Source organism: Silurus aristotelis (genome assembly GCF_946808225.1).
Source record: "Silurus aristotelis genome assembly, chromosome: 1".
Taxonomy (NCBI): Eukaryota; Metazoa; Chordata; class Actinopteri; order Siluriformes; family Siluridae; genus Silurus; species Silurus aristotelis.
Genome location: NC_139574.1, coordinates 20,331,218 through 20,349,442, shown reverse-complemented (window position 1 = coordinate 20,349,442; position 18,225 = coordinate 20,331,218). Strand labels below are relative to the sequence as shown.

The window sequence follows — 18,225 nt, the reverse complement described above, 5'->3', positions numbered from 1 at the left end:
TAGTGTAATAGTGATCCTAAAACACAAACACCCAAATTCTAATTTCAATCGCAATACATTTTGTGCCAGAAGCACAATCACACATTTATGCCTCTGTTGTAGCAGGCAGCAACAAAGATCATGAACTTATTTCCTTTCCTGCTTTGTAGTTTTATTCTGCTTTTTATAATGATATTGTGTCTTAAAATTTAAACTTAATGTCTGTCCACAGAAACTAAAAGAATTTCTGAAAGCCTGCTGTACAATTGTCAGTGCTATTTACAAGGCTTGTGTGAAAAAAAATCACACTTGTTCAACATAAATCTAAATCTAAATGAACCTGATGTGAAATGTAAATTCAATCAACATACGCTAGAGTTCTGCCAAAACCTGTGTATATTTTCAGGGCCATTAAATCAGGCTCTATGCAGACATTTCCTGAGGTCATTTAGATCTCCTGCTCTTAAAGCAATTACAGCAGCTGCTGATGAATGAATGCCAGCCTTACAGAGCTAAAATAATACAGCATATATACATATAAAAATTATTTGATAAATAAAAAAGTTTATTATGCTCTTTAATTGTAGAAATGTAGTATCTTATGTAGTAAGCCATGTAAACCACAAGCTTTGCTATATATTTAAGCAAAACACAGCATCTAAATGTGAATAAACAGTAACTGTGAACCATGCTGTAACGGCGAACAAAACGAGACATGAAAAGCAGAGAGCAGAGAGACACTTTTGACTCCTCCAGCTGTGAGGGAAGACAGGTCAGAGGTGTGTGTTAACTCTGTCTGTGTTACTCACAGTTGCCTGGCAACACATCTGTTAGGACAACACCGGTTACCATCGCTCTGTTCACACTGCACATAAAATATTGAGAAAAACCCAGAGAGGCTACAACAGATCAGAGTCAACAATAACGCCTCAGACTTTTGTGAAGAGCTTTCCCTCAAAAATGTCCTTGTGATGGGCGTTCTGGAGGACTGCGGATTCGTGTCATGGGTTTTGTAAAAAATAAATAAATAAAATAAAAATCACTACTGCAAACAATCAACATCTATCAGTGAACGGGAGGAAATGCCACACTTTGTTGACCTCTCTGATCCTTAGTTTAGTTAAGACTAATTGGAGATCCTTTCCTATCGATTTTCATCTGTCCTTTTATTTGAAAAAGCAGCCACACATGAGCGAGGGACATGTATTGGCCTTCCAGCTGAAATGGATAGGGCTGAATCTTTTCAAATTGTTTGCCAAAAAATGATTAGAGCAAACACTCTATATTAATTTAAGTTGCAGTGGAGTTTGAGGTATTGTTATTTTTGGGTTTGAACGCTTTTCTGTTTTCTCAAAAAAAAAAAGAAAAAAAAAAAAAAAAGAAGAAGAAATGAAAAAAGAATAATAATAATAAAAAATAAAATAAACAGGAATGTGTCTATAGAAAATGATTCAACATAACTTTAAATACAACTTAAATATTATGTATAATATTGAAAGACATTTCTCTTTTTTATATATTAATTTAATTTGAGTTTATTAATAAATTGCACTTATTCAATAGATTCGGAAATTGCAGCATCCAATAGTGTATTTCATGTTGACGTTTTGTACATTAGAGATAAAACTGTCCTCGGTTAACATTTAATATATTTGCTATGAAGACAATAAAATTTTTCAGATAGGTATATTTAGATAGGTATATTTCAAATATTTTATAGTTCTGACAGGAGTAAAAATTGTCTGGCTAATTACAAACAAATTGATAATACTATTTTACATGTTTTAAATACTTATTTATTATGAAATTATGAATGAATCAATTGTAGTGCCATTGATCAATGCATTAATAAATAAAAACAAATTTTAGGTGCATTTACCAATGTCTTTTATAAAATTAGAATTAGAGTTTTGGTATTTGACTGAGAGGAAAATTTGATTTTGTTCGTTTTTTTTCTAACTTTTTAACCATTCAAATAAATTTAAATTTACTTCAGTAAAAATATGTGTAAAATAAAATAAGATTTAATGAGACTAAATACACAAGTCTAATTTATCAGTGAATTGATAATTAATGGAACTATATATCAAATATGATTTTGGATTAAATGAACAAATTCAATCCTATATTAATTATCGTAATGCATAATGCACTCTAATGTGCTGCTGATTGTGTTTGTTTGTTGTAGTGTGTAATTATAATTTAGGACTGTACAATTTTAATTCAAAAGCTCGAGGTAGAAATTAAAGACGACACTCTGGTTTGACTGGAACTATATTTAAAACCGAAATGATTTTTTTTTTTCATTCACATAATAAATACATTTGCCACTTGTGCATCAAAACATGTTTGAGCTTATTTACATCATAAATAAATTTAGAGAAGGATTTTCCTCACTGTAAGAAAACACTGCAGTCTCAAAGAGAGCCGGTTTCTCCCAGCCAGAAAGCAGCCTGAGAGCAGAGGAAATGGACAAGCTGAGGCTCAGGCAGCTCCGTCCCTGTCGGTCTGAATCAGCTAAGAGTTTTATCTCTCACACCACCAGACCTGTCACAACTCCTGTACCTCCTTCTTCCATGTCCGTCACAACACATTCACTCAGTTCAAAAAGAATTTCACATCCTGCTTTATCAGTTACAGCCTGAAGCCATACGTTTTCCCCCATCATGCCATTTGTGTGAAATAAAATGAGCTGAGGTTATGAGAAATGGAAAAATAAAATCAGGATCATTCAGTTCTACATTTGGAAGTTTGCTGCAGCTGTGGTTCTCACTGACTGACAGATCAAATCATGGCTTGATTTGTATTCAAAATGCTGGTATAAGACAAATACTCTGACACATCAAAACATATTTAATTTGGTATCTAAGATCTTACATTGAAACTCTATATTTTTTGATAAACAGGTGTTTATGCAGTTAGAAATGTCAAAAACAGTGGTGTTATGGCAGCCAGTATATCACACCCTCCAACACTGATTACTGCTTGATTTGAATAAGATGTGTCAGATATTTGTTTTTACAATATAATCATTTTTTTTTTATTGTTCATACATTGAATCTGGGTTGTGTTTAAAACAATGAATTTGCTTGTGGAAAACAATGATTGGGATATGAAATGGGACTGAGGGCAATCAAATGTAAAAAGTTAAAAGTGACTAATGTCACGCAAATCACCATAATCATTACAGACAATTAGATCATTCAATCCATTGTATAAGTTAAAAACTAAACAAAACATAAAAATACTGATTGCAAAAAACATATATGATGCACTTACATATTTTGTGGAGATAATCTCAACTTGTATTCATCAATAACTATGATTTTTGTCTTTTTCCTCATTGGGACATAGCTCTATTTATAATATTCGTCTCTCTCCTTGACCAGTCACTTCCTTTTCCAAAACCTGCTTAAACTGCTAATCTTGTAAAACAGTGACTTTTAAAATATTGTTCCTCTGAATCGTTGGTACTTTAAATGCAAGAATTGAGTTACCTTAATGCTGAGAATACTCTAGAATCCTTCTAAGCAATGCAAATATAAAGAGAAGAGATCTCAGAACAGATAACTACAGGACTATTGAGTGTTTTGTCTCTTTTGGGAGATATAGTCAGTGTCTGAGTGTCAGCTGCCGTTGGAGATTATAACGGAGGTCCCTTTATGGCTGGTGGTTTGCTCGGCTTGCATGCGCAGGTGAGAGGTCATGTCGTAGTGGGAGGAGCTTGCGCAGCCTAGCGCATATCCTCTGAAGCTGTCCGCCTCATAGAGGTGCTCCAGTGCGTAGCCACTGAGTGAGTAAGCAGTGTGTTTGTCCAGATACTGGCGTGGATGAGAGGGGTAGAGGGCAGGGGTGGGAGAGACGGCGCAGGAACCCACAAGGCCCATCTGTTGCTGCTGTTGCTGCTGTGGAGACGAAAGCTCAGTTTGCAGGAAGTCTTTGGCTTTGGCCAAACGCTCAGAGCTGGGGCTACTAAGGCGAGACAGAGGAGTGGGGCTGGGGGCGGGGCTGATCACCTGAGATGAACCCCGACATACAACTCCCTGCGGCGCTGACTGGCCAAACTCGTTACTGAAGCAGGAGCTGGTGCTCTTCGGTAGACCGTTAGCAGGCCCTAGATTTGGTTCAGTACCACTCTTTCTCAACTGCAGCCGGCTCTCTTCTTCTTTTATCATCTGCTGCGTGGCCCGGATTAGTGTCTCAATCTTGCTTGGCTCCTGCGGACTTGAGCGGAAGTGTTCGAGTCGATACCGGTCCCCTGAGTCACTGGCTGAGCCAGCATCTGGAGAGCTGACCGTGCTGTCTTCATCCCAGTGGCCTCTCACTGCAAACAAGAGTCAAAGACATCGACCAGATGCAAACTGTTAGACCAGGAGTCTCCAATCATATCCACCTTGAGTTGTTACTGTGACTACAGCTTGTCATTCTTTATGTATAGTCACAGTTCTTAAATACTCATAGTAAGACTCACCATGTAGGCTGTGGATGGAGGTGATATGGGGCATCGCACACTCATACCCATCTCCATTTTCAGGTGGGGACTTGGTGAGAGGCAAGAGTGAGCGGGCGGCACCCCACCATGCCTCACGGCCAGTTTGTGGAGTACCCAGAAAGTATCTGCCAGCCTCACAGCGGCCACGCTCGCAAGCCTGCGAATGACCGTGACCTTGGTGATCACTGGATGCGTGATGCTCCTCAGACAGCGGCAGGCTGTAGCACAATGGGCGAGTCTCTGGGAACTGGCGGTACACGCAGGACATATCCATGCTTTCAGATTGCTCTAATAGCTGTGGGGAGGCAGAATCAGTCAGAGGACTCCCACCCCATGGGCTGCTGTCCTGATCAGACTCAGAGCGCTCAGTGTGGAAGTTTGGGTACTGCACAAAAAACATGCACACACATATCCATTATCCACCGTCTCTGGATATACCTTTTTGACCATGCATACATGTTCAATAGGAGAGGATTGATTGAATGCAAAACAACTCACTTGTGGGTATGGCGAGAGGCGTGTTTTGGGTTTGGTGCGGGAAGCCCTGCTTTTACTCGCCTTCCTGCTGTCACTGACTGGGTTGGAGGGGCTGCTGTAGGTGAATGAAGGTTTGTTGGATGCCGCTTGGTCTAAGGACAGCTGTAGACCTTTGTATTCAGTTTCACTGTTGAGAAAATTCTAAAGCTGAAGTTGCAGCTGAAATCCAACAGGTATTGCACTCAGCAGGCTTAAAATCAATACTTTCATTACACAAAGACAAGCTCTCTAGCGGAGTGGTGTGAGGCTGTTTGTATAAGTGCGTCTCTGGTGTGTTTGTGTACTAGGGCTTTTTTATTTCAACTCTCCCAATGCTTTAAATGCAAGCTAACATCTGTTAGGTAATTAAGGACGCAGTTGCTCATTTAGAAGCGCTCGGTGTGAAAGTGTTTATGCATGTGCTGGAGAGAAACAGAGTGCATGCGTAAGAAAGCAAGAGGTACAGTTGGAAACCATTGTTTCTCCTGCAGATTGGAGCAAGGCTTTTACAAACAAACGACAGAGGGGAAGCGTCTTCGTTCAAATACGCAGTGAGATTAAGAGCTATGTCTGGCTAAACCAAGCTCATACGCAGATCCTGCATGAGGCATAACTAAGAAATGGAAATTGATTTCTGAGCAAAGTGTGTTATAGATTTTTCTTCCCTCTGAAGATTCAACTTTCAAACCAAAAAAACTGCCTGGAGAGTCCAGAGCACAGATCAGTCAAAGATCAAGTCATTCAAAAGCACATATATAGACAGACACTTATGCATTCTTATTGATGGATCTTAATCTGAGTCAGAGTCACTGGGATATGAATCTATATCTAATGTTATAGGTTGAAGACAAAAGAAAAAATAAGCAAAAACACACACACGTCTTACTATCTTTCTGAAGACTTTCCACTGACATAATTATATCATTAATTATTGATGAATAATTCATTATTTATATTTAATATAACCTTAACTAAAAGCTCTTTTAGTGATCTAAATAAAAATAGACAAAATCGGGTTAAAGAGCTTTTTAAACTAAAGAGCTGTTTAAGTGTTATTAAGAACTTCAAATGGCATAATTATTAATGTACAAACAAAAATACAGGCCTTTAAATTAAAAAGAGATAAAAAAAAAAAAAAAGAAAGAAAGAAAGAAAAACCAAATTATTATTTTATATTTGTAGTTTTACAGATTAAAATTTTTTTTTAATGTTGAGGGGTTTTTTTGGTCCTCACAAATGACCAAAAAATAGCTTGAATACATGCACAAATACACACGTACACCTTTACACTCCGTACTGCAGTGAACAAACAGATATTCTGATCACAGCTAGGATAAGAAGCCAGACACATTCACCTGCTTCTTCTTTGAACAAAGATTTGCTTTTGTAATTATGAGACAACACACACACACACACACACACACACACACACACACACACACACACACACACACACACACACACACACACACACACACAGAGTGCAGGGTCAAACATGAGCAGGCCTCTGCACCTAAATTCACCTGCTTCAGATGTAAGAGCATTGAACTGGGGATCAAACACATGCCTGCCATCACAGGGAGAAACAGAACTCTTAGCAACACACTTAACAAGCTGTGCGCTATAAACACTCATCATCTTTACAGCCTATTAATTAAGGCTCATAAACACTTCTTTTTATGACTTTGAGCTCGGGGAGCTGCATGAAGCTGCTCCCAGCTTCACATTAGCATGAGCGCCTAGCACCTCTTTTGCTTAATGGAGGCTTTTATGGAGCTGAATCATTCACATCTGCAACAGGCAGGCTAAATGAGAGCTAAGGCATAGATGTCAGGCACTGGCACTGCTTCCACAGGATGTTCTGGAACTGCAAAGACACAGAATCTTATTTCACTCATCTGTGTAGCCCTCACTAACAGCCCCAACATGACGGATGGCTTCTTAGCCAGAGTCGCTTCATTTTTTACAGAGAGTTCCAGGGAAATAGTGATAATGCATCCGAATGCATGACAAATAAATCAGGCTTGAATCAGCCAACCATATAATTCTTGCCATGAAGAGTCACAGTTGAGAATGCTGTTTTCACACAAACTTCCCACCTGATAGACACGTAGTAGCACTCATGACCAATGGTCATTCCAACTGTTTGCTATCAGCTTATAATATAAGAGCTGCATTCATAGTGAATTATAGCATATTTGCTATCATTTAAATTGTAAAATAAAGTTCATCACATCACAAAACATTGAGTATTGATAAATGTACCAGCATTAAACAAATATGTATGTAATTTGTCCACAATTGCATCCTGACTCATTACAGCTCATGTATTTTAAAATGGTTTATATGCCAGTGTAGTAATCCTCTTTCCTTTCACACAACAACAGCACTAACCTCCAGGGTAAAGACCAGCGCACCTTCTCAGATGCGTATAAACGTGCCGCTGCATACTAATTTCTGCTTCTCACGCCACCATGAGCAGGAAAGGTTGCACAAGCAGAATGACATGGACAAAACGGAAGTGCCCATTTACGGTACTCGACAGGTGCACGCTGTGCAATTTTTTTAAGCCACAGACATGTTTCAGAGCGGTGCACAGTGCGATTAGCTGAGCAGAAGCAAGAGCACGTCTGGGGTTACTGGGGTCAGCATCGCTTTCACCATACATGGGTGTAATTGTAGGAGTTAGCTGTGAGAACAGGCTAGTAAAGAACTAGGCTTATCAAATAAATAAACTCAAAGAAACCTTAAACAACAAAAAAAAAACCTTTCCTTAGATTTTATTTCATGTTGAAGTAATGCATGATAATTACTGCATTACTGGATTCAGGCATGTTGAGGAAAGACCAACTAAAATGTGCACAGGCTTTGATTTTGTTTTATTGTGGTATTATTATATTCCAGAATATTTTAAGGTATTTTGACCTTCTAAACTAAGCAGGTGTAGTGATTAGCATGTGCAACATGTGTATTTGATAAATATTTTCAAATGATATCTATGTTTTACATTCTCTTTCCTATTTATTCGGCTATGAGATTGAGGTTATTTGTACACAGCATTATTGTTGCTAGTCATACAGTTGAGCAGCAGTAAAGTAGCCATGTCCTGGATTGCTGTAGCAGCAACGTAAAGCTGTCAGGTTTATTTAACATAATTATATTCCTAATTATATTTGAATGAAATCAGTTAAATATTATGCATAACATGTATATCACAGAGCCTAATGTAACAAAACAAACTACTCTATATCTTTCGGTCGTTTATTACACATTAACAGCAGATTACAAATCATTATATTTCAACTGAAACTATGCTTGTTTTTCCCCACTGAATTTTGATCACTGCCTAAGTAGTGAACTATATTACCATCAAATTGAAGGTGTATTATATGAACGTCAACCTGATTGACATGTTTATAATGAAGCTTCTAGTACAACCTCTTCAATTACTTTATAAATAGGTTTCAGGCCACACAAGCTGGTAGATGTCACCCTTAATTGTTTGTGTGATGGAAAGAGATAAGAAAGGAATGAATAACAAAAAAGCATACTCACGTGAGGACATAGTTGACACTGACAATACAGTGAGGTCTGGAGGATCTGCTGTTATGTACAATGGTTGCATAGCTCTGCACCCACACCCAGCCTCCTTCCTTAGCCAAAAACCTGTAATACTTTGTAGTGACCTGACCCTTCACCAACACTGCAGACAAAGAAAACAGAGAACAGATCTCAGATCAAAGGGATTTGGATGTTCAATTATCTGTTAATAAGAAAAACAAAAACATTCCTGAAACATTTTTTGTTATAAATTGTGCACTAAAAATCATAAAATACTGCCCCCCAATCTCTAACCCCAAACTCTATTTCCCCCACGTCCCCTTCACCACGTATTCATTCTCTACATCTAACCCGCAGTAATTTGCTGCTTTTTCTGCAGTCATGTTAATTTAATATACATATAAGAACCTGTATTATTATTATATACATACAAGATTGTGCTCATCTCTGTGTAATATAAACTTTATTAAAGATTCATTTTTTACAATTAGGAGGAAAAGAAAACACTGTTAACTCCATTATGATGCTTCTTTTCATGTCGGCTATCTTTTTTTTTTCTAGTTAGATTTTTTTTATTAATCGAATCTGAAGTATGTTGTCTTAAAATTAATTAATTGTAAAATATGATTGCTAAACTGACATTCAGGTCATAAGTGCGTTTTAATTAAATTCAATGTATTGGTTTATAATTTATTTATGTCCCTCGTTGTGCTGTATAGATGTAAGGTATTAATATATTAATAACCCATACAGTGAAGAGTGGAGTGCTGTGTTTATCGTGCGTAATAGTGTTGTGATTATTCCTGTGGCTACAGTGTGACTGGCCATGTCAGAGGGAGGAAGGTAACTAGAGGAATGAGCAAAAACAAAGCTAACTCACACAAGTGGTGTGCACAGCGTAGGTGAAAGGTGTCACAGCTGTGGACGTGATGGTAAAGAGTCTTCTCTATTAAATCCTGTGGCTCGTAGCCAGTAAGCTCTGCCACCCTGGCAAACCAACATGGAGGAGAATAATTACATTGCCAATGAGCACACAAACACCTGCGCACACACAGACCCACTCACACACACTTACACACAGACACACAATGCGAATTTGTACAAATATAAGCCTAACATGCAAACATGCATGTTGTACAAAATAACAGGTGCACGTGCGTGTTCATGTTGGAACATATACAAAGCTTCATACACAAACACACAAACACACACACTCACTCATATACACACATATACATACAGTACATACATTTGCTGCAGTATAAATATACAAATGTGCAACATCCTTTCATCATGGGCTGAGGATGCGAACTACCTGGAGTCGAGGAAGATGAGCTTCATGTCGAGACTGGCTCTGAACATGAACATGTTGCTGTGGAGCTTGATTTCAGTCACTGCACTGGGGGGTAATGAGTGACCCACAGCCACCAGACCCACGTTCTGGTAGCAGCCGTCAAACAGAGACATGTCTAAGCTGTACTGTCGGATTTTTAGATAGCCACTGCAATGAATCACCTTCATGAAATTGAAGGAAAAAAAAGAAAATAGGCACTGGAATTAGAACAAATATTAAAAAAGATAGATGTATGCAAAAAACATTCACAAATTCTTAAGTTTATATATATATATATATATATATATATATATATATATATATATATATATATATATATATATATATATATATATATATATATATATAATAAATGTTATGTGTTCTGTACTGTTAGAGAAAGAAAGAAAGAAAGAAAGAAAGAAAGAAAGAAAGAAAGAAAGAAAGAAAGAAAGAAAGAAAGAAAGAAAGAAAGAAAGAAAGAAGTTCGGTGCGGAGATATCTCCTTTTTAATTCACAAAAAAATATATACAAAAAATAAAATAATTTTATAATTTTATAAAAATTAAATAAATAAAAACAATTAAAAACATCCGTTTAAATCAAGAAAACTGCATTTATATTTTAAATACTCTGTTGCAAAAAGGTTTAACAGTTGAAAAGAAATCAGCAAACCTTATACCCGCCGCATGTCAGACCCGCGTTTCTTTTGGCCAGGACGCATTTCATTCTCAAAAAGAAAGAGCGCTCCATTTCATATTCTAAATATAAAAAGACGAGAGACAAAAGGCCCACATTAGAGGGTACACATGCTTGTGCAGCGTGAACGTGTGTATGAGTTAGGCAGTGTGTGTGTGTGTGTGTGTGTGTGTGTGTGTGTGTGTGTGTGTGTACCCTGCACGAAGTGAGAATGGTAAGGCTGGTGCGCGGTGAGCACTGCGGTCATCTCATCATGATCAGCGGGATGGATGTACTCATAAATACTGTTCCCCGTCAGCTCTACCTGTTAAAATGAACCTCTGTCATCCTGCTCAAACACGCATTCACACACAGCAGGGAGCCACGTGGCTCACACACTAAAAAAAAACCCGCAGGAATAATGTATAGAGAAAAGAATGGTGGCATGCACTTTACCTGGGACAGGCCTAAGTGCACAGACGCAGTCTCAGAAATGTACATGATCTTTCCATCCGGTGCGACCACGAAAATAAACCCGTCCAAAGTCTGAAAAATAAACACAATTTGCATCGATAGATAGATAAGATTAGATTAGATTAGATTAGATTAATAGATAGATAGATAGATAGATAGATAGATAGATAGATAGATAGATAGATAGATAGATAGATAGATAGATAGATAGATAGATAGATAGATAGATAGATAGATAGTGAAAATACACGCTTTTTCTGTTGCACTATTTAATATTTAAAATTCCTAAGGCGAAAAAAAACCCCATAAAAGGTGAATTCGCGCATTTACAAGGTGGATGTTTGTGTTTTCTCTCATACAGAACATGACTGATAAACCGAAATAAAACTAAAGAAAAGAAAAGAAAAAAAGAAAAGAAAGAAAGAAAAAACACAAACTCACACCAATTATGTGCTTAACAAAATATAGCAGCTAATTTTCAACAACCAAAATTCCTAGGCTATATAATAAATATTAATATAATAATAATAATTTAGGAAAATTAATAAATGATTATTACTAGTAGTAGTAGTAGTATGAAATGATGAAATGTAGTACTACCTGTAGTAAATGGGATCCGAGCTCACGGCCCACGTTGTCCAGAGAACTGGCTCTGCTCACGTGGCCCCATGATTCCCCCAAACCTGCACAAAAATACATTACATTTCATACAAATACAGAGAACAAGCAGTGCATTCAAATTACTATTACTATTATGATTATTATTATGATTATGATTATTATTATGATTATGATTATTATTAATATTATTATGATGATGATGATGATGATGATGATTATTATTATTATTATTATGCGTTTGAATTGTGTAGAAAGGATGTAGTAAAGGCAGTAAAGATGTAGTGGGATGGACAGAGCATTGCTAAGAGCATTGCTAAGAGCAGTGCGGAGGTGCAGTCTGCTCTCAGCCCTGCCGCAATCCCCTATTGAAATGCAAATCTGCGAAAACAAACAAGGATCACAGCAAAGCTCCGATTCCCATTTTAATATTAACCAAATATACACTTCGGGTTTACACAACAGAAACAATCAAATCATTGCTGAAGCACAACTCAAACACAGACGGCCTGCACATCCTCATTCACTTCTAACTGTGTGTCTCCTGAAATCTCCAGCACTGCTCGCGTTTATACACCACTCCAACTCGTGTGTGTGTTCACAGCAACATGTCTGCTTTACACTGACAGTTTAATACAGGCTAATAAGAATGTTGAAGACATGATAAACACGAAAATCAGACTGTTTTGGGGAAATCACGTGCTGGTTTTTTTGGGTTGAACTGGAAGGTGTGTAGATTATTTTCTCAAATACAGATCTAAAAATTAATAAATGAAGTGTTGGACATTGGTGGAAATCTGGGTTAGTGATAGCGTACATTTAATGCGCCAGAGCTTTGAAGGGGTTTTGTTGCACTTGACCTACCGCAGGGGAAACGGGGGAAAAAAAACCTAATCTACAGTTTAAGATCATTACAAAATGAAGTTTGTTAGGCAGCAGTAATGAGATGTGTGTGCTGGGCGGCTGGAAGGCGTTTGTACTGAACTAAGCGGCTTTCAAACAAAAGCGCTCGTTTGTGCTGATAAAGAGTAAATCCTGTGAAGCGCTCCACAAGAAGCCTTTCAACTGCGTGCAGTGCGAAAAAATCACCTCCATCTTTCCAACATTACAGACCCGACTGGAGACTTTCCAACAGAGTCCAAATCCCCTACTAACCTGAGCAAACCGGCAGAATAAATCTCATTACAAATAGAGAGAGTAGACTAGATGTCTGTGTTTTTCACATGAATAAAAACCACAATCACAACCACAATAATATTAATAATAATAACAACAACAACAACAACAACAACAACAACAATAATAATAATAATGATAATGATAATAATAATAATAATAATAATAATAATTTATATATGATAATAAAATGTATTAATATAAGACACAAATATACTTATCTATATTAATAAAAATGTATTTATATATTTCACGCAAAGAGAATATACTACTACTACTACTACTAATGATAATAATAATAATAATAATAATAATAATAATAATAATAATAATACAAGATAAAACTAAACTAAACGGCATCTAAACATATAACATTCATGTTATTACTAAATAATTATTAACAGAAATAATGTAATCTAAATATTATTTTTTTATTATTATTAAATATTATTATTTTATTATTATTATTATTTTATTATTATTATTATCATTATCATTATCATTATTGTTATTGTTATTATTATTATTATTATTATTATTATTATTATTATTATTATTATTATTATTATTGCTATTGTTTCTCCATTTGTTTTTAATAAAAGAAAAAAAAACGTACAAATGGAAACGGTATTTATTGCCTGTTGTTTCGTTTGTTTTCGTTGGACATCAGGGGAAAGTTAGAAAAGGTTACCATTCGCACGCCAGGGCCGTAAATAACGCGCTCTCACAAGAACACTCTCACCTTTGTTAGTATTCAGATAAAATTTTATGTTCTGCGACATCGCACAACACTGCAGCTCAGGGCTCAGACTACTCGCAGTGTGTCATTACCCTGACCCCGAGCTGCGCGTGCACACAGCGCAAAGCGCCACGAGGAGGAAGAGGATGATGATGATGATGATGATGATGATGATGATGATGATGATGATGGCAAGAAAACGCTGGCCGGAGCACATCTGCTTCTGAAATCTGTTTCTAGCTCACTGTGCTAGTGTGGAGCTCTAGTGTGAATGAAAGGCCGGACAGCATAGCTTAAAATAGCTTAAAAACTCTTTACCTCTGTCTAATCATCACCAGTGTCTCATGTTCATATTTATGATCTAACACAAAAACAGGTTTGTTCTATTAAAGATATCAGAGCCTGGCTTCATAACAGGGAAATGGTTTAACACACGCGCACAGTGAAGAGTTGAATTTAGATTCTTGACTCATTCACGAAAGATCTCGCAGATATTTAAAATGCACCTGAAGCAGGCAGGGAATAAATTGCACGATGAATATTTTGATCAAATCTCTGCTCAAATCCTCCTGACGAGATTTTTGAGCTTAATGGCTTATGGTTGCTATGAACATGAAAGGAGATTTCCACTTGATCAGTTTATTTGAAGTTGTGTGTGCATGCTAAATGATCGCTCCAGGTCCAGGCGCATGTGGAAGTATGAAGGGTGAAACGGTGAGTCTCGACATTTCCCCACCAGAGCCACGATCAAAAGCCGCCTCACACCTAAATTTCACTTTGATACGCGACTCCTGGAAAGCAGGAGCGCCGTGAGGGACTGACTCGAGCTTCTCCGCCACGCGTGAACATCCTCACGGCCAGTGCACTACACAGGTGTGAGGTGTACAGCGAGAAAGCCGGAGTCTGGGGCTGGGCGTGTGATGCACAGCGGCGTGTGCTGGAGAAGATCAGCGCTAATTGGCGCGGCACTCGTTCACTCACGGCCCAAAGAGAGAGAGAGAGAGAGAGAGAGAGAGAGAGAGAGAGAGAGAGAGAGAGACAGAGACAGAGAGAGAGAGAGAGAGAGAGAGAGAGAGAGAGAGAGAGAGAGAGAGAGAGAGAGACACAGAGAGAGAGAGAGAGAGAGAGAGAGAGAGACACAGAGACACAGAGAGAGAGAGAGAGAGAGACACAGAGAGAGAGAGAGAGGACAGACTAATCCCCTTCAGCAGCTACACGCCTGTTTGCCTCTGAAAACACTCAATCTCTATACATACAAAACCTACAAGATCAGCCACTTGTTTAAACTCACAACATTAACTATAAAGGAAATTATTATTATTATTATTATTATTATTATTATTATTATTATTATTATTATTATTGTGTAGTAGTATCCTCATTATTATTATTATTATTATTATTATTATTATTATTATTATTATTATAATTATTATTGTGTAGTAGTATCCTCATTATTATTATTATTATTATTATTATTATTATTATTATTATTATTATTATTGTGTAGTAGTATCCTTATTATTATTATTATTATTATTATTATTATTATTATTATTGTGTAGTAGTATCCTTATTATTATTATTATTATTATTATTATTATTATTATTGTTGTTATTATTATTATTATTATTAATTAGCAGTATCCTTATCATTATTATTATTGTTATTAATATAATAATTATTATTATTATTATTAACAACATTAATATTTATCTTAATCATCATAATACATTTGAGAAGAAAAAAAAGAAAAAAAAAAAGAAAAAAAAAAAGGAAATCTTCTGTCCGTCAAATTGTTGGGCAAAAACGTGGCGCTGCTATATATATATATATATATATATATATATATATATATATATATATATATATATATATATATATATATATATATATATATATATATAAAAACATAAAAAGTATACAAATTTTATAAAGCAACCAACGTAATATATTTATATATCTAAAATTGGATCAAATAATAATAATTTTTTTAACTAATAGAAAATATCTTTTGGGATCGAAACAGGAATACAATAATACAGTTAACGCACACCAAGTTTATAAGAATTGATATTTACAGGCTATATATTAGGTTAAAGAAAACCCGAATATATATTTTAGATATTGAAATTGTATAGATATAATCTGCACATTTCTTTTCATTCGAAATAGTAAAAATACATTTAGAAAACGAATAACAAATAATAATAAATATAAAGAAATTAAATATCAATAATAATAATAATAATAATAATAATAATAATAATAATAATAATAATAATAATAATAATAATAATAATAATAATAATAATAATCAAGTGTAGTATGATATTAAATCTGCGGAAAGAGTTTAAGATGAAGTTTGATGATGATCTTGATGACAGTCTCACCTTCAGGAAACACCAGTCTCATTTTCAGGTAGCTGGTGGTCAGGCGGATGATGGACGCTTTATCGAGCTGTGATGTGATGGCAGAGGGAAGCGGCAGCAGTTTGGCCAGTTCATAAAACTCACTGTTCTCCTTCTCCCGCCGAGTCCGGGCCGCATTTTTCGACTTCTCTTTCATTATTTTTAAAGCTGCACGGTGCTCGACACGCCGCCAGTGTTTGGATCGCACTCCCAAGAACCAAGAGCAAAAAAACAACAACAACAAAAAAAACTAATCACACTCACGCAGACACACAAAGCCTTCGGTTCAGCGGAGCAGGAGCAGAAGCAGGAGCAGAAGCAGGAGCAGGAGCATCACCAGATCAGCTGGACATGGAGTCTAGAGCTCGCCTTTCTCACATGAAGTGCGTCAGTCGCACACATTCCTCAATGTTTCCCGAAAAAAAAACCCGATGCCTACCGACTTTAAAGGGTCTCACAAAGCAGCAAACACTGAGACTTCATATCTAACAGTGAGCGGGAGCTTTGTGTTTTTTTAGGTTTATCCGCATTGAACAGCTTCAGGTTCTTCATTCAGCGCCAAATCCACTGGGGCCAAACACTTCTTCATACAGGAATAACCAGAAGGAAAGCATCCAGAATGAACGCCGCACGTCCCTGAAACAAACCAATCACAGCGTTACAATTAAAATCTGCTAGTAAAATTGTGTAGATATTTTCAGATATAAATATTTAATGTGCATTATTGAAGTCAAGAAGAAGCAGAACCTCTGTGAATCCACCTGGACAGTGAGAGTGAAGGGTTAGTGAGCTTGAAGTGGTTGTTACCGATTAACCTCACGGTGACACATTATTTAGACAGTTAAAGTGGACAACCACTGAAACAATACAACACACACACACACACACACACACACACACACACACACACACACACACACACACACACACACACAATTTACAGAGAAAGTAAAGCATTCCTATTCACCTTCGCATCACAAGGCAAACTTTGATGTTTTTTTTTCTCGGTCCAGGTTGTACCATTCCACAACATGAAATATCCAGATTCAGTGTTACAGCCGGAAACTCCACAGCAAATGCAGGAGAAAATAATAATACATTTAAAAACACTGCGGGAATTTTATCCACAGATTTCGGCTGGAGGGATGCGAGTGTTACTTTGCTGCCATGCGCTATTCCAAACTCTGTAGTTGAGTCTCAGGACGCCCCGCCCTCATTGTGATCCTGCTGCCGCCCCCGCTCTGATTGGCCAGCTCGAGCTCGAGCCTGCGCGTCGATTGGACAGACGCATATAGACGGCTGAAGTGAAAGCAGGATTTGGTAGACATGGTAACCTCTGACCCTCACACATAATAACATGGAACATCTAGGAACCAAAATCTGGGTGTGCAGAATAACATGTAGGACATTATACTAATATTAACTCGTGCAGGACCCAGTTTATATTTATATTCTACTCATAGTTTCACGAATAGACTTTCCTATTATTAATATATGTTTACTACACAGATGAACAAATCTACTAGTGAAAATTGTGAATGACGCAAATATTGAAATAAAGCTACTGCTACTAATATAAAATTTTTTTATTTTATTTTATTTAAACCTTTTTTATAGGCTATTCATTAAAAAAAATCAATTCAATCATTCTTAATTTACAAATAAAATTTCTCGTCTTGAAAAACTCATAGGAATGTTTATATATATATATATATATATATATATATATATATATATATATATATATATATATATACATACAAATATAATAATTAAAAACAGTGATTAACATGGCTGAAATGTAATAAATAAATGTACAAACAAGCAATGTTACTTAATGAACCGTTAAAAAACTGATACGTTATTTCTGTTTTATTAAATTACAGAATTTAATTTATTTCTTTATATATATATATATATATATATCTAATTAAACTCTCTCTCTCTCTCTCTATATATATATATCTAATTAAACACTCTCTCTCTCTCTCTCTCTCTCTCTCTCTCTCTATATATATATATATATATATATATATATATATAATTTTTATAATTTATTATTATATTATATTATATTATTTTGAGAAAAAGACTATAACACATTATACAATGATACATTATAATCTTGGTCATAATATATACTCTTTATAAATGGAGTGTATTATAGTTTGAATTAAATGCCCCTAAAATGAAAACTATATATTACATCTTGATAAATGCTTCTAAAAGAATAAGAGTTAGATAAAG

General features: G+C 36.0%; 1 protein-coding gene across 1 annotated transcript; it reads right to left on the bottom strand.

The window, feature by feature from the left end:
- Window positions 1–2,251: 2,251 nt before the first annotated feature.
- sim1a (SIM bHLH transcription factor 1a) lies at window positions 2,252–17,101 on the bottom strand. The gene is made up of 12 exons (XM_083551217.1): window positions 16,946–17,101; window positions 15,961–16,614; window positions 11,634–11,716; window positions 11,016–11,105; window positions 10,776–10,884; window positions 10,557–10,642; window positions 9,864–10,063; window positions 9,429–9,535; window positions 8,543–8,690; window positions 4,970–5,135; window positions 4,451–4,856; window positions 2,252–4,303 (listed from the first exon to the last, which is right to left on the bottom strand). The coding sequence occupies exons 2-12, from the start codon at window positions 16,133–16,135 to the stop codon at window positions 3,606–3,608; spliced, it is 2,268 nt and encodes a 755-aa protein (XP_083407343.1). The 5' UTR covers window positions 16,136–16,614; window positions 16,946–17,101; the 3' UTR covers window positions 2,252–3,605.
- Window positions 17,102–18,225: the final 1,124 nt, after the last annotated feature.